This window comes from Cannabis sativa, chromosome 2 (assembly GCF_029168945.1).
Source record: "Cannabis sativa cultivar Pink pepper isolate KNU-18-1 chromosome 2, ASM2916894v1, whole genome shotgun sequence".
Classification (NCBI taxonomy): Eukaryota; Viridiplantae; Streptophyta; class Magnoliopsida; order Rosales; family Cannabaceae; genus Cannabis; species Cannabis sativa.
In genome coordinates this window covers 83,390,135-83,408,127 of record NC_083602.1, presented here as the reverse complement: position 1 = coordinate 83,408,127, position 17,993 = coordinate 83,390,135, and the positions used below count along the sequence as shown (strand labels likewise).

The following is a 17,993-nucleotide window of genomic DNA, read 5'->3' as shown; positions in this document are numbered from 1 at the left end:
AATTGAAAGAGAAAATGAAGAAAGCGAACACTAAAGAATTAACACTCAAACACGAAGAGAGCAAAAGTTTAAAACTACAAAATGACAAGAACCGCCAGATGCAAGGAGGACGGGGAAGGGCAGGGAGTGTGTCGAGCGCTGACCGTCACTGAAAAAGATGTTGGACACGCCCTCACGCGCCGACGCATGGGATTCTAGACAGCGACAATCGACAGCGCGTGGGGCCCACACGCAGTGAATCTAGATACTAAAATTTGGGATTTTGTAGGTTGGCGACTGGGAAATCCTTCTCTATGGCTGATGAGAATAAACTTGCACTCCAAATAGGATTCCCGAATCTCTTTTTTATTTTTTTTTATGAACCTTAATTTCAAATTTCTAATCACAATTCTAAGTATTGCTCTGATATCATGTAGAGAATGGTGAATAGAATTGTGTGGTATTCCATAAAATAGTATATATTTATATACAAAGCTAGGATACTAAAATGAAAAACTACTAAATACAATTAACTCTAATTTTGTACAACTAATATTGTAACAGTAACCTATTATTACAAGTAAAAAAATATAACCATCATAGTTACAATAAAATATAACTATTAAATAATCACTCGTATATATATTTATATATACATATATATATATATATATTTGGATAAAATCAAAGATGCAAACAAGGCCTTTAATCTGTTGTTAGATGAGTATCAACCATGCTACATGTCTGTACATGATAGTAAAGAAATAAAAGAAAAGATAAAGAATAAATAGTAGTAGATTATCATCAGTTTTATTGGCAGGAAGCAGAAGTAACTTGTAAATTTCATTTGAATCTTTTGAAAAAAGAATGGTTCAAGTATAGTTATTATTGAAGTGTTTTACTACATCATTATTAGTCTTTACTCAATTATGAGGGAAGAAGAAGATACAGCGACATTGCAGTGGCTATAATGAGTTCATAAGGGAAAAAAATGACAGGTGACGTGGGGAACAGTAGCAACATTTTTATAAGTTGTAACTGATCATACAGTGGTAGCCTTGAGAGAAAGGAAGTCTGAGATCTTGTTGGTGTAAAAATCTGGTTGTATGGAGTTGTTGGGGCTCTGGAGCATTGACAAACTTGTGACACCTATTAAATCAAAAAAAGAAAAATAAACAACTTTCATAACAACTTTGCTCATGTAACATACAAGCACCCAAGATACTAGACAGGAAATTGCGTATGTCATTGAAAAACACAAAAAGACATTTAATTACCAGAAAGGACAAGAAGAGTTTTGCAACCACCATTTTGTCCGAACAGAATATCAGTATCTAGTCTGTCCCCAACCATGCAGATCTGTGACTTTTGGATCCCAAATCTGTCAATACATTTATAATCCAATGAAATAATGTTAGTCATTAAATTTAAAAATTCCTTATAAGAAAATGTGCTAGTGAAATCTTTTAACACAGCTTCATTAATTTCATTCGTAATTTGGAATTGGGAGGTAGTCATTACATGTGTCCTATTATATATCTTACTCGTTCTTGAGTACGCACACATGTATATCCCAATTTGATTTCATGTCTATGTTGTTATTATTCTAAAATCCAATAAAGCTACTATTTTGTTTCATAGTAGCTGATTCAGTAGCGAAATTTTTCAGTTCATCTTTTATCCTGTTACACTCGTGATGATTATTCTTATGCAGTCACTACTACAAATAAGAATGAACATGCTTATCCTCTGGGTTTTGGAGGTTTGAAAATTGAAATTATGTAGTCACAAAGATGTCTCAACATGAAGGTTACATACATTATCATCCCATGTATGACACACTCAACTTTAAGATACGTAACAATGGCTATTTTTTTTCTTTTTCTTAATTTCTCTGTCCAACCCCTACAACATTTGGGGAGTAGGAAACTATATTTGCTATGTAGATGCCTAGAAGGGACTCAAACTTGTGGGAGAAAAATATCTAACGGTTTGAACTAATCCTCCAGGGCTAACATGAACCACTCATTGGAAATAAGATTTAAAGCACTTATTGTTAGCAGAAAGAAAAAAAGTTAGAAATATGTATTTATAGACTTTAGAATTACTCGTTTGCCAGGTAGTCCATCATAAAAGTTGAGGGTTTTCCCACAACAAGTGGCTCACGTTGAGTTGATCCACCAAGAGCACCAACCATGGAACCACCACCTGAAATCAAATATAAATAATTAGGGGCCTTCGGAATAAAGCAAGCAAACATCATAGTTCTTGATGAAAGCTCACCGTTCAGCACACACTCAAAAATAGTAATAAATAAATAAACAAAAGCTGAAACCAGTTGTATGAACATTAAAGAGGAATTATTATGTATGGTTGCATTTGGCATGCAGGATATGAAAAGATGATTGGGAAGGGTTGTGTTGAGTACTATGCTTCCGTTGATACAGTGCTTGATGCTGATAGACACTGTGGTTAGTAGGAGAGGGTATAATTGTCATTGTATTGAGATGGTAGTGAGTGGAGAATAGGATAGCATAAATAGGTGAGTAATAAAATAGAATGGGTAAGCAAAGTATTGAGTGAAATCTCTGCATCAATGGAGAGTTCTTGCTCTCCACCATTGTAAGAGACTTTGTCTCATGTTTACAATATTTCCTATATTTCAATAATAGCTCCCCACAATCTCTACTACTCTTCTATTGATTGCTACTGTTTCTTGTTTCTAGCTACTGTTTGGATATTCTGCTACTTGATTGAGTATTTGGCAGCAGGTTCTTATCAAATGTTCTCCACCATAGCACTGATGTTGCCATTATTTGACGGAGAGGATCCATTTGGTTGGGTCCATCGCATAGAAGACTATTTACTTGTTAATTGGATTTTTGAGAGAGAAGATACTGGTTGCTGAAAAATGTCTAGTGGTGTTGCTCGGCTATGGTTTCAGATGGTAGAGGAGCAACATCCGATCAAGCACGGGTTGGAGTTTCGAATAATGTTGTTCAACTGTTGCGGTAAAACCAAGGACGATCCATTTGATCGGTTGATGGCTCTTCGATATACAAACTCGATGATGGAGTTTTGGACCCAATTTGATCTGATTGCAACACAGTTGCCGAGTATTCCGATGACATTTTTTCGTGACTTATTCTTTGGGAAATTGAAGGCAGAAATCATTGTTAAGATGTGTAGAAAATAGTGAATCGAATTATATGTGTATTTCATAGAATAGTACATATTTATATACAAAGCTAGGAGACTAGGAAATAGGAAACTACCAACAAAATAGGAAACTACTAAATACAAGTTACCCTAATTCTTTTACACCTAATATACAGCTAATACTCTAACACTCCCCCTCAAGCTGGAGCATAGATGTTAATCATGCCCAGCTTGTTACAAAGATAGTCTATCCGCACCCCATTCAAAGCTTTTGTAAAAATATCTCCTAGTTGTTCTGCCACATATCCTGTGGAGATCAGACCTTGTTGAATTTTCTCACGAACAAAACGACAATCGATCTCAATGTGCTTAGTTCGCTCGTGGAATACGGGATTCGAGGCAATATGAAGAGCAGCTTGATTATCACACCATAATTTTGCTGGAATAGAAGTCTTAAACCCGAATTCAGTCAAAAGCTGATAAATCCATATTACCTCACACACCTGACCGGGCCATAGCTCTATATTCGATTCAAAGACCGGATCTAGATACAACATTTTGTTTCGCTCTTCCAAGAGACCGCATTGCCCCCAACAAATACACAATATCCCGAAGTGGATCGTCTATCTACCTTGGAGCCTCGCCCAATCGCATCGAAAACACTCAATCCGGGTATGTCCATGATCCTTGTAAACTATACCTCGTCCTGGTGCTCCTTTTAAGTAACATAAAATTTGTTCTAATGCTGCCCAATGATGAATTGTTGGGGAAGACATGAACCGACCGATAACACTAACTCGGAAATGCAATATCTCGGACGAGTCCGCGCTTAAATAATTCAACTTTCCAATTAACTCCGCGATATTTCTCGTGATCTTCAAATGGTTTCCCATCACGTGTAAGATGCACAACCGGATTCATTGGAGCATTGCAAGGTTTTGATCCCAATTTCCCCTGTTCCCGCTGAAGAAATCAAGTACATACTTTTCGAGACAAAAATACCTCGTTTACTCCGAGTAACTTCAATCCCCAAGAAATACTTGAGTTCCCCTAAATCTTTCGTGTTAAACCGGGTGTGAATGAAAGACTTAAGGGATGAGATGCCTTCGCATCATTTCCAAGCAATAACGATGTCATCAACATACACCACTAACAAAATGATACCAAGCTTGATCTTTTATAAAACACGTAATGATCCGACTTACTTTTCAACAAACCAAACTTCTCAACAAATTACTCGACTAAATTTACCAAACCAAGCACGAGGGCTTTGTTTCAATCCATATAAAGATTTGCGAAGATGACAAACTCGTCCTAACTCCCCCGAGCAACAAACCCAGGAGGTTGCTCCATATATACTTCTTCCTCAAGATCTCCATGAAGAAAAGCATTTTTAATATCAAGCCGATGAAAAGGCCAATGATGAGTAGCCGCCATGGAAATGAACAAGCCGAACCGTATGTGAGTTTAGCAACAGAGAAAAAGTATCACAATAGTCCACTCCATAGGTTTCGAGCATAACCCTTGGCAACAAGACGAGCCTTTAAGCGAGCAACTCAGCTGCCTGGGATTGAATTTAACCGTGAACACCCATTTACACCCGATGGCACCGTTTTCCGAAGGTAAATCAACCAAGACCCAAGTATCATTCGCAACCAAAGCATTCATCTCTTCTATCATTGCGCAAGCCAACCAAAGATGAGACATCGCTTCTCGAACAAGCTTTAGGAATAGTGATAGTAATCAAGAGAAGCAATAAAAGAACAAGTTAAGAAGAGAGAGATGATTATAAGACACAAAAGAAGTAATAGTGAAAAGTACATTGACGTTTACCTTACGTAGTGCAATGGGAAGATCATCCGAGATGTCCAGTATCCGATGACGAAGATGCAGCAGACATGAAACAGAGGTGGAGGAGGGGGGCGCCCGGTGTACACTATAGGAGGCCGAGGGAGTGGTGGAGGTGGCAGAGGTGGTGGAGGTGGTGGAGGTGTAGACATTGTGGGGGTGACGACCGAGGCAGTGTGAAGGAACAAGAGACCCGCCGAACATGGAGTGCGCATGATGCATGACATCAAACCAACAAATCATCATCCTCCCCTAACTAGTAGTGGAAGATGAAAAATAAGGTGTATTTTCTACAAAAGTAACATCAATAGACACAAGATATTTGTCGAGATCGTGATGACAAGAACACCTATACCCTTTCCGAAGACGAGAATAACCAAGAAAGACACACTTTAAGTGCTCAGTGGTCTAATTTGGTGACGCGCATGGACGGACATCGCGAGCAAAACAAACACTACCAAATACTCGCGTTAGCAACCGGAAATAATGACTTATTAGGAAAAAGAATTTTAAATGGAATTTCACCATTAAGAATGTAAGAGGGCATGCGATTAATAAGAAAGCATGCCGTGGAAACTACATCGCCCAAAAGGTTTAGTGGACTTTCATTTGAAACAAGAGAGCACGTGCAGCTTCAAGAAGATGTCCGTTTTTACGTTCGCAACACCATTCGAGGTGCCGTATCAACACAAGAAGTTTCATGAAGCATGCCATTAGAGGTCATATAAGATTGAAATTGAGCAGTACATGTACTCTTTGGCATTATCACTTCTCAAAGTACGAATAGATACATTAAATTGAGTTTGAATCTCAAAGACAAAAAGCAATGTAATATAGAAAACAACTCGTAACGATTTTTCATTAAATATAACCAAGTTAAACGAGAATGATCATCCACAAAAGTAACAAAATACCCGAATCCGGTTGAGACAAAAATAGGAGAAGTTAACCCCAAACATCGAATGAACTAACTCAAAAGGAACACTAGCACGTTTATTGACACGTGGACTCAAACTAACACGATGATGTTTGGCAAACCGACATGACTCACATTCTAACGAAGATAAACTACTATATCGGGGACACAGCTTTCGAGCAAAGGAAGGGATGGATGACCTAAACGACAATGAGCCTCAAAAGCTTTTAAGCAACACTCGAACAAGCAATGAGGTTGGCTAAGTGGGTCAAGAACATACAAGCCACCGATTCATGTCCTTTACCAATAATCTTCTTCGTCATAAGATCCCGAAACAAACAATGATCGTGAAAGAATGAGATGCAACAATTTAGATTACGAGTGAGTTGACTACCGTAAAGCAAATTAAAGGACAAATCGTAAATGTAAGATCGATGATAAAGATAGCATGTGTAGGAACAATAAGGCGTATCCAAGAACAAGCGTTGACCCATCGCCCTAAGGTGACAATGTAAGGGACCGTGAGACCGAAAAGGGAAAAGAGACGGAATTACTCGTCATATGATCTCGTGGCACCGAATCAATGACCCATTTCGAGGATTTGGAAAGAAGGCAGCATTGTAGTTACCCGAATCAAGAATCGCAAGTGATGTAAGAAGATGAAGACTTAAGTGTTTCCCGATACCTCGAGAACTTGGCAAATTCATCGCGAAATAAGGACCGATTTTGTCGATGCATCACTAGTGCCGGCAATATTGCGCAGTGTTGTTGTCGATTCTTAAATTGTAACTTCCTACACTCAAACTTGGTGTGGCCCGGTTTCTTACAATTGCACATGATGCTCCCGTACCCTGGTGTGCGTTATCGTGTCCTCGTGAATTACCTCCTTTAAATCCACTTGGAGTAGAGTTTCTTTCCTATGCAATTATTACGACTCACCAAGGCGCTATTCGCAGGAGTTGAAGAGGTAGTCTCTCGTGCGAAGAACACGAGTAAACACATCTTGTAAAGAGGAGACATCGTAACTGTAGAGAACTTGTGACTTTGCGCAGTCACCCGATGAGAGTCCCGCAAGAAAACTCATAATAGCCATCCGTTCTCGTTGGCGCCGTTGAACTTTTACATCGACTAAACGGTAATAAGACATTAAGTTCTTCATATGTTTTCTTGAAAGCCATAAAATAATTCATAAGAGACTTATCTTGTTTCTCCGCGCGATAAAAAGCTTTGCAAACATCATATATGCGAGATATGTCATTTTGCCGAATACAAAAACTCTAAGTAACTCCATTAGTTCTTTAACCAATTCACAATGATTAATCAAACTAATTACCTCATTATCGATAGAATTTCGAATTTGAAGGAACAAGCGAGCATCCTCACGGAGCCATATTTTCCTTGAATCGTTTGTTTCTTCAGAGGATCGTCGTCAAGTGATCATCTTTGTCAATACTCCTCAAATACGAATCGTCTTACTCCATTCCAAATAATTCGAACCAATCAACTTATGATCCGTGATTTTAGACATTACGGGAACAACATCAGAAACAACAACTGATTTTGAATCTGATCTTATCTCTGCCATAATCTCAAAAGCAAACACAAAGACAGAGAAAAAGAACAAAAGAACACCAAAGAATGAACACCCAAACACGAAGAAGACAAACAAATACCGAATTACAACCTAGAACAGATGCGAGTGGGCTTAGAAGAACCCAGTGAAGAATCGAACGAACGCCGTCGAAGGCGCCGTCACACGCGCCTCCACGCGCCGCGCGCGTGAGCCCACGCGCGTGTGTGCGCGCGTGAGCCCCACGCGCGAGGAATCCGGCCGACCGGACTTCGGGGTTCGTAGACGGCTGGCCGGCGCTCCTCCTATGTGGGCGTGAGAAACAATGTTCACTCCAAATAGGATTTTCGAAAAACAACCCTAAACTCAAACCCTAATTTTTTTTTTTTTTTTTTTTTCAGAACCCTAATTTCGAATTTTGAATTTTGAATCACAATGCTCTGATACCATGTAGAAAATAGTGAATCGAATTATATGTGTATTTCATAGAATAGTACATATTTATATACAAAGCTAGGAGACTAGGAAATAGGAAACTACCAACAAAATAGGAAACTACTAAATACAAGTTACCCTAATTCTTTTACACCTAATATACAGCTAATACTCTAACAAGATGCATGAATTAAGACCTAGGACAATCTCAGATGTGGTTACCAAAGCTCCCATAGCGAAAGAACAACTGAAACCACAACATCAAATTAAAAAGGGGAAGAAAGATGAGTCGCAAAAACACGACTCTCAGGCCATGGCTTCATCTCTAATTTCCACTCAGCGATTTGAGGTTGAAGAGACGAAGCTTCTGACCAATCGGAGCTCTCGAAGGGTAAGATGAAGTTGTTGGGCTCATCATCATTTGAGTTACAGCACATGAATGAGAAGAATGAAACTCTTGGTAGAGAGAAACAAGAGATGTTGTCTGAGAAAGAGGTTTCATTGGAGATGATGCCGAATGGGATGATATGACAGAGACATTGTTGGAGAGACAGTAGATGCTGAAGATAGCACCAGAGAAGGAAGAGTTGTTGGTGTCGTCGCCGAAGGGAAATATGTTGTCGCGCCTGAGAAGAAAAGATTGTCGGAGAACCTTCAATCGCTGGTGCAAATGCAGGGTAAGAAATCTCAAGTCGTGTAGGATAATTTTCCAACAAAGAGGGCGGATTGGAAAAGACAAGTTGAAGTGAACTTAAAACCCTACCACACAAGCCCAACCCAAATGGAACTTGTTCAGATGAGCCACATCAACTTCAACAAAATTATTAATGGGAAATTTAAATGGTATACTAACTTTTGCCATTTTTTTACAAATATATTGCCAGACAGTATTTTTTACTTTTTTACTGTATTTTTTTATAAGTTTCATACTGCAATATACTGTGTTAAGTTTTCACTGGTGTTCTACTAGTGTTTTTTAGTTGATCTACTGTTGTTTTGAGTTGTTCTGTTTTGTGTTCTACTGGTGTTTTATAAAAATTGTTGTTTTGTCAAGGACAAACAAACTAAAATTGTGCTTCTCGAAGGGAAAGTTAAGCAAGTCTTGTACATGCTTGGAGATATATCCTCAAGCTTCTCTGGATATGCCCTACAGTGTCATCTACCCTCCATGGCTTCTGTTTCTAGTACTTCAAATTGTATTATAGTCAATACATATACCTCATGTACTAAATTTGATATCAATCAAACTTTAGATGCTTCTACTTACTCTTCTCGTAGTCCTACAGTTTTTCTATTATTTGTCAGCAAAAATGTTAATACCTGGCATTGTATTCTTGGGCATCCAGCATCTAACACCTTGAATAGCACGTTATCTTATTTACCCCACATTGGCTCTATTAAAGATCTAAGATTTTGCAATGAATGTCAGCAGGGCAAGAGTCACAAGTTACCTTACTCTCTGTCCAATTCAAGGGCCTCTCAACCACTTGAGCTTATTCACACAGATTTGTGGGGACCACCTCATATTCTATCCAAAGTTGGCTATAAATACTATGTTTATTTTTTGAATTACTATAGTAGATACACCTAGATTTTTCTCCTCACCTTGAAATCTCAAGCCTTTGAAGTCTTCATTTAGTTTAAAGGTCTAGTGGAAAAACAACTCAATTTGCCCATCAAATATGTTCAAGCAGATTGGGGTGGTGAATATAGGACCTTCGAGAGATTTTTGAGAGACCAAGGAATTCATTTCCAACGTCCGTGTTCCCACGATCATCAACAAAATGGTCGAGCAAAAAGGAAGCACAACATCAAAGAGACAGGTCCCACAATGATTGCCAAGTCTGTTTTAGACTTTAGCTACTAGTGGCATGATTTCAGTTCAGTTGTTTTTACTATAAACAGACTTCCAACCAGGGTGCTTCACAACTTATCTCCCTATGAAACATTGTTTGGTTCTAAACCTGACTATATAATACTTAAACCTTTTGGATGTACTTGTTTTCCTTACTTGAGACCTTATAATGCTCACAAATTGAATTACATGTCTCAATAGTGAGTTTTTCTTGACTATTCCTCTAAAACACAAAAGCTTTTCTGTGAAAACAAGGAAGGAAGAATATATGTGGCTCAAAATGTTGTCTTCAATGAAGACACATCAAAGAGACAAGTCTCACAAAGCTTGCCAAATCTGGTTTAGACTTCAGCTACTGGTGGCATGATTTCAGTTCAGTTGTTTTTACTATAAACAGACTTCCAACCAGGGTGCTTCAAAACTTATCTCCCTACGAAACATTGTTTGGTTCTAAACCTGACTACATAATACTTAAACCTTTTGGATGTACTTGTTTTCCTTACTTGAGACCTTATAATGCTCACAAATTGGATTACAGGTCTTAATAGTGAGTTTTTCTTTGCTATTCCTCTCAACACAAAAGCTATTTCTGTGAAAAAAAGGAAGAATATATGTGGCTCAAAATGTTATCTTCAATGAAGACTCTGCAACAGTTGCCTTGAATTCTCAGTCTTCATCATCTAATCAAGTACCCTCATTCCCCTCTCTTCCCTACTCTGTTACTACCTTCTCTACTACCACAAATGTCCCTCCTGAGCCAATTCCCCAACCTACCAACATCCCTGAGCCAGCACCCCAACCTCCCCCACATTCCTGAGCCAATTCCCCAACCTCTCAATCTCCATGAGCCACTTCTTCAACTCCCCAACCTCTCAATCTCCATGAGCCACTTCTTCAACTCCCTGAGTCCAACTCTCCCCACCCTACCATCACACCTATACCTCAACCCTATCATCATATTACTTGAGAAATCGATCCTCCACCCACTTTACCAACCTCTTACACAAACTACTATCCAAAACTTACCACTCCAACCTTGTAACCCAATCCATGTGTCACATGTACAAACAATTCCTTTCCCCATAAACTCTCCCTCCAATGTCATTCCTCAAACTTCAAATTCTCAACAAAACTTACCTTTATCTATCCCTATATCTACTGAGATACATCAACCAAGGCTGATGGAGTCCACTACTTCTAGTGCTTCTCTTTCTGCACCATCCAATCAAGGTACTGCTGCAATTTCAACGACACGCTATGAGAACCAGGTCTCAAAGTGGCATCACCAAACCTAAGTCTTACTTGGCAACTAAGCATCCTCTTTAGGAGTCACTTCTTCAAACTGAGCCTAAACCAACAAAATCAACTCTAAAGATCCAAGGTGAAATACTTCAATGTCAACTGAATTCTTTGCTCTCAAAAGAAATGGTACTCGGACTCTTGTACCTTTTAGACCAGGTATGTTTGTCATTGACAATAAGTGGGTCTATCGAATTAAGCTAAATCCAGATGGTACCGTAGATAAATTCAAATTGATGCTTGTGGCAAAAGGCTACCTCCAAACACCTGGTATTGATAATGCTGACACATTCAGCCCTATTGTAAAACCTACCACTATTTGTGTTGTTCTTAGCATTGTTGTCTCATCTAATTGGAGTGTGGCTTGTGAAGCAGCTGGATATTAGCAATGCTTTTCTCAATGGAAATTTAAATGAAACAGTGTACATAAAGCAGCCACAGGGATTTATTGATCCTGATAAACCTGATCATGTTTGTCTCCTTCACAAGGACTTATATGGCCTCAAACAAGCCCCTCGAGCCTGGAATGAGAAGGTCAAACAGAGCTTATATGAGTGGGGATTTCAAGCATCAAGGTCTGATACTTCCTTGATCATCTATGGGTCAAGTTCTTCTCTGATTTATCTTCTAGTATATGTTGATGATATACTAGTAACTGGTACAAATCATGCTCTTATTTCCAAGCTTATTCAAGATTTAAATACCAACTTTCCTCTCAAGAATTTGGGCCCTGTTCATTATTTCTTGGGGCTAGAAATTTTTAGAGATAACACAGGAATGTATTTGAGTCAAGACCAAATACATTACAGATTTTCTAGTCAAATTATACATGAAAGGCTATAAGAGTTGTCCTAATCCAACAAGCGCCACTGTTAACCTCAGTCTCAATAATGGGGAAGCATTTGAGCTTGCCACTCTATACAGAAGCACTCTTGGAGGTCTGCCATATCTCACTTACAAGGCCTGATGTTGCCTTTATAATCAATAAGCTGAGCCAATTCATCCATGCTCTAACAACCTCTCACTGAAAAGCTTGTAAAAGATTGCTTAGGTACCTTAAAGGCATCTCTGAAGGATTGTAGCTGAAGTCATGAGAAACACACCCTGTAAGGCTATAGTGATGCTAATTGGGCCAATTGTATTGATGATCGTAGATCAACAGGAGACTATGTTGTGTTTCTTGGTGAACATTTAGTTTCCTGGTCTTCCAAAAAGCAGCAAGTAGGAGCTCGATCAAGCACCGAAAGTTAATTTCATGCTCTTCCCAACGATGCAGCTGAAATACGATGGCTCTCCTTTCTGCCCAGTGAGTTGCAAGTCTCAATATCTCAGCCTCCTATACTTTGGAAGGACAACCAAAGTGCTACTGCTCTTGCAGCCAATCCAATCTTTCATGCAAGGAGTAAACACATCGAAATTGATCTTCACTTTATGAGAGATCAAATCCTTGCTCAGCAACTGTCAGTCCGATTTGTGCCAATTTGTGCCATTAGTGGATCAAGTTGTTGATATTCTCACCAAGGCATTATCAACAGACCAGTTTCAATACATTAAATCCAAACTAAAAATGGCTCTTTCGCCATTCCGTTTGAGGGGATGATAACCACTATACTAACAGTTAGTTAATTAGTTGGTTTTTTGTAGTAAGTCTTTTCTGTTGTAACAAACTAGCAAGTTGCTTTTTACTTCTTTGTAAACTTGGTGAATATAAATAAAGAGACTCAAGCTAATCAGTTTTGATTAAGCTTTAAGCTTTTCTGGCATAGCTCTTGCTGTGTCTGTCTAAATTCTTGCTCAGTTGAGCTTCTTCAATCCAAAATAACAAAATGAAGAAAGGAAAAAGAGATTCGAACCTGCCCATTCCTGAGCATCAGTAAGATGAGTGACAGCATCGCGATTTGTTGCAATGAAAAGACAGCCTGGATTTTCACGGATGCAGAGTGTTCCATACCTTGAGTTGGAGAAATGAAAATTTATGATCAGTGAATAATTAATTGCTAACTATAGATTTAAAAAATGGATTCTCTATAAGTTATGAGGCAGACAAATGACCTAAAATCAGCCCTTTAGAAGTAAAGCGTTTTATGATTTTCTTGCTTTATATCACGTATCGTTTATGTGCAAATAATTTCTGGGGTAAGAAGATAATCAAACAAAATACTGAAAACAGCATATAGATACAACAAAAGGCCACATCCATTATTATAAGAAAAACTTACTGAATTTTGTAGTAATTGAAATAACGATCAAATCCTACTACAACTGCCCCAATCTAGAAATAAATAAACAAATTTCATTACCATAATTTGTAGTGAAATCCAGAGAGTATAGATAAGCCATAAGTCAATGAAAGCAATTTCGTTTTGTACTATGATATCAAATGCAAAGCCGAAACTTACATCCTTGTCATGTTCCATCAGAAATCCTGGCTTGAGTTCTATCTTTTTATCACCATCTGCCTGTAATAGAGGCCAACTGAAATTTAAGATATGTCGTGCATCATTTGTAATCACAATGTCCATATGTGTCTCAAATTAGTCAAAGGCAGGTGAATAGCAAGTGAGATACATCAGTTTAGCATTCATATGACTAGCTATGAGGTAACTATTGGTAGTGAAAATATTCCTTCTAATATTTAAGGAACACAAGAACATGGATACATGTAAAACAAGCACAGAAAGATTTGTTTAAAAACCAATATTGTATGTGGGTGGATGGATGTAGTACAAGTTTCATACCTGAGGCAGCTTCCTGGTCCCAGCGCAAAACCAAGGTCATTTCATCTTGAAATAAATTACATCTTACTAACAAGTTACATGACAAATTTCTTGATTATCAGGAATCTACATGCCATGTACAATACTTGTACTTATTTTCAAGATTATATATTGTAAAGGAAGAAAAAGTACATGAAATAAAAAAAAAAATAAATAAATAAAGATTAATTCTTTCAACAGTTGGCAGGCAGCAAGATTTTTGATTTGGAAGATAAATATTGCAGCTGCTTAGACATAGTGCTTCTGTCAGATGAACACTACATCACTTTGCGTAGCTTAATTTAGTAACTATATAGAATTCTTACTGGTCCACCAAGGTACTGAATTCCAGCAAGCTCAAGCTCCTTTAAGATTCCATCTTCTCCAATCACGTAGACCTGCAATATCACCAACCATCAGTGAAGATTGTGATTAAGGAGAGTAAAATTAAAAGTATCCTGCATTTGAAAGAATTGCTTATTTATCAGTAACTCTGTTTTGATAATCACAAGAGCAGGGAAAGCCCTTTAACCTAGAAACGTGTAAATTATTTTTTCTAGTTTACAAAATTAAAACGCCTGAGATTGTAGCCTTCAAATAATGTGACTTTTGTAATGTGAAATTATTGGTTGACATGAAATATCACACTCACTGAATATATAAATAAACAACATGCAACTGATTTTACCAGCATATGAGATTTAATGAATTGTTTCTTTGCTGATGTTACCTTCTTATCTTTCGGGAAGTTGATAGACTTCAAATAAGCAGCGGCAGCAAAGGAGGACGCAAAAATTTCCTCCTGAAAGCATTTGAGGTGGCTATGAATCCTATGTTAAGGAGCATTTACTAAGATGGCACGATTACTTCAGATGAATGAGAATTATTTCTGTGGTACTGATTTCCATTTACATGTTTATGAATGCTTTACCCTTCAATTATTTAAGAGATGTGATTGACCTCAATCACATCTATTTCTCATGAAAATATTTATATTATTAAAATGGACAAAGTCAATCTAAAACATTCCAATTATGCTTTCCTATTTATGTAACAACATGAACTCGTTCTGTTTCCCATTCTAGTCAGTTAAAGTAAACAATATAATAAAAATTATGATTCTGATTCTTTTTCCACTATATGTTATTCCTATTTTGATTGTTTCCTACTTATAAAACAACATGAACTCGTTTTGTTTCCCATTCTAGTCAGTTAAAGTAAACAATATAATCAAAATTACTGATTCTTTTTCCCACTATTTTCATTCCAATTACAGTCCAGTAAACATGCCACAAATAACGGACCAACCTCGCTGACACTAAGGCCAAGTGTCTCAAACTTCTTCCCATATTGCTTCCTAGACTTGGTGGAGTTGTTAGTAACAAACACTAATCTCTTTCCCTAATAAAAAGGAAAACAGAAAATCCATAAGAATGTTAAATAAATGTTAGATTGATAAGGAAGCTAACAAGATGAATGAATTAGTTAATTCCATGACTAAAACCGTAAAACAAACCTTTGACCGTAGCAGATCAAGAGTTTCTGGGACTCCATCTATTAATTTATCTCCTTTCCATATAACACCTGAATATATGCAACAATTCTCGTGAAAACAGTACTCTCACCCATCTCATAGTAAGAATCAATAGGAAAATCTAGTAATTTTGAAGCCATACATAAATTAAACCTCTTAGAGCCTCTACGCCATTAACAAAAACGTGGGGAAAGTAGGACAATTGGACAATTTGGCAATATGAACTTGGAAAAAAGCAAAGGCTTAAAAGTTCTTTGCAGAATGAGCTTTGGCAAAATCGAGTATGGTGTTGAACGTGGTCAACAACATTCCTTGGCTTTGCTTGGTAAAAGCCATCTTCATATATCTATTTGCAAAGGAATCCCTTTAGTAGTAAAGAGTTTACGGTCGAGTTAACTAACTTTTGAACAGTTGGAAGTACTTCTGGAGACTGTGTATCAGTGCCAAATATTAACATATTAATACAATATATTACTGGCATTTGGTTTTAAAACAGCTTAACTAACTCCAAATCCAACCCATTGTACAATGTCATTCTTTTTCTTAGGTAAAATACCCAAGAATCCAAAAAAAGAAAATGGATGATTACTAGTAATACCAAGTGAATTTATACTTATTTGATTGCAAGTTTTTACTTATTCGGGATATGACTAAAACAACCTTCACTTCTAAACTGACCACCAATTCAGAGACAGGTAAGAAGTAAAACAGCCACACAAAATAAAAACAAGCGACGGAAGACCCAGATAAGCAAATGGTCTCACCATCACAGTCGAAGATAAATGTTTCGACAGAGTCAATAAGCTCGTCAGCATTCGTGAGGGGCTGAGCGGAGGCCCGAGTAGTGAAGCTCTTCTCCATTCGGGAGGACCTGCTAGAGCTTCTTCTACTGATGTTCCATGAAAGGGTTGAGAGAGTGAAAAAAGGGTTCTCAGAAGAAGAAGAGAGGTGCGTATTGGTGGTTTTGCCGAAGAAGGACTTCGATAATGGGTTTGGAGAAGTGACAGAAATTGAAAGAGAGGCTGTGACTGCTCTGCCTAGCATTTCTCTATCTCTCTCTCTCTCTTACTTTTGGGATAATAATTAACAGTCGTGTTTACGGGTTATTTGAGGCCGTTGGGTTTTTGAAGAGGTTGGTTTGTTCTAACGTGGCAAGAATGAGTGGCTGAGTAACTTCCCCATACTTTATCATGTGAAGATATGGGAATAGCATACTATGGTCTCTAAACACACCATAACTAAAATAAAAATTTGTGGCATAAATATCTATTTTATTAAGTTTATTGCTACTAAATACCCAAAATCTAAAAATTGTGGTAAAAGTACTCAAAACCTCATTTAGTGTTATTTCCGTTAGTACTCATTTTGATAGTTCTGTTTAGTACTCAAGAATGCCACGTGAATTCTCAATTGGTCAAATTCACAAATTATAAAAATTATTAAAATAAAATATAAATAATTATTTTTTAAGGAAATAAAATAAAATATTTATTTTGTTTCTTCTTTCCCTCTCCCCAGTCTCTTCTCTTTCCCTTCCCTCTTTCCCAATATCTGACCAGCCCCCCTAATATCAGTTGGTAGACTCTTGGAGTTGCATAGAGAAAACATAAAGTTTAGTAATGGCAGAAGTCTGACCAGGTAAGCACTTTGAGTTCGTCAAATAAAAAAGATTCACTGTCCTCCTCTCCGGCGGTCTAGACACGACCCCCACCCACCATGACTCTTTTGCTCTGGGCTAGCCGACGGTGATGCCTCCCTCCTCTATATGTGTTTTGATGCCTCCACCTTTGGTGGTCCATAGTTTAGTGGTGGTGGACTCGATCACATCTTATTCTCAGTTCAACAATTGTAAAGACTTTAACTTCGATCACTAACCCAATAGAAAATATTAAATCCAACAGTGTTGGAGCTTCCTTCTTCTTGCTCTAATCTTCGATTGAGCTTCCTTTCAGCCCAGTCTCATAAATTCGGAGCAGATCTCGAACACCATGTGAACAGTGCCGATCTTAGGCGATCGGCGGTTGACTCTCCATGGATGCTGATTGAGGTGATTGAGAGAGTAGAGCGAGAGGGAAAGGCTTGGGCAGGGGGATTTAGGGGTGAGGAAAGTTGGTAGTGGCCTCTGTTTGGGTCGTCGATGGCCAGAGAGAGCGCATTAGGTGGGCTAGTCAGATATTGAGAAAGAGGGAAAGGAAAGGAAAGAGAAGAGACTGAGGAGAGAGAAAGAAGAAAAAAAATATTTTATTTTATTTCCTTAAAAAACAATTATTTATATTTTATTTTAATAATTTTTATAATTTGTGAATTTGACCAATTGAGAATTCACATGGGGCCAAGATGCAAAATGTCCCTAAATCTAACAATGATGTTAATAAATGTCCTTTTTTATAAAAAATTATCAAAATGTCCATTCTGTTAAAAGTTTGATGATGAAATTACAATTATAACCTTGAATAATTAAGTGTTTGGTATATTTATTTTGCACAATAGTATATCGTTTTTATGTGCAATTGTATATTAAAAAAAACTGAAAGGTAGTATATTAGTTTAAGATTGTGGTATATTATTTTAATGTGCTATGGTATATAATGAACGAAATATGGAAATTAAAAAATGTGGAATATTAATATAAGTTTGAGGTA

General features: G+C 37.6%; 1 protein-coding gene across 1 annotated transcript; it reads right to left on the bottom strand.

Moving 5' to 3' along the window:
- Positions 1–787: 787 nt before the first annotated feature.
- Positions 788–16,577, bottom strand: LOC115719042 (phosphoglycolate phosphatase 1A, chloroplastic). Its single transcript, XM_030647926.2, has 11 exons — positions 16,116–16,577; positions 15,334–15,401; positions 15,126–15,218; positions 14,548–14,619; positions 14,144–14,215; positions 13,461–13,520; positions 13,281–13,333; positions 12,915–13,012; positions 2,088–2,187; positions 1,257–1,360; positions 788–1,128 (listed from the first exon to the last, which is right to left on the bottom strand). The coding sequence occupies exons 1-11, from the start codon at positions 16,393–16,395 to the stop codon at positions 1,022–1,024; spliced, it is 1,107 nt and encodes a 368-aa protein (XP_030503786.1). The 5' UTR covers positions 16,396–16,577; the 3' UTR covers positions 788–1,021.
- Between the last annotated feature and the right edge of the window lie 1,416 nt (positions 16,578–17,993).

Bases quoted from the DNA above. Each gene is read 5' to 3' on its own strand.
- LOC115719042 (XM_030647926.2), bottom strand. From the start codon at position 16,395: ATGCTAGGCAGAGCAGTCACAGCCTCTCTTTCAATTTCTGTCACTTCT. The intron at 15,219-15,333 runs GTTTGTTTTACG...CCTTTTTATTAG, and splicing joins TTGATCTGCTACGGTCAAAG to GGAAAGAGATTAGTGTTTGT. The intron at 13,013-13,280 runs GTAAGTTTTTCT...CTCCAACTCAAG, and splicing joins TTCAATTACTACAAAATTCA to GTATGGAACACTCTGCATCC.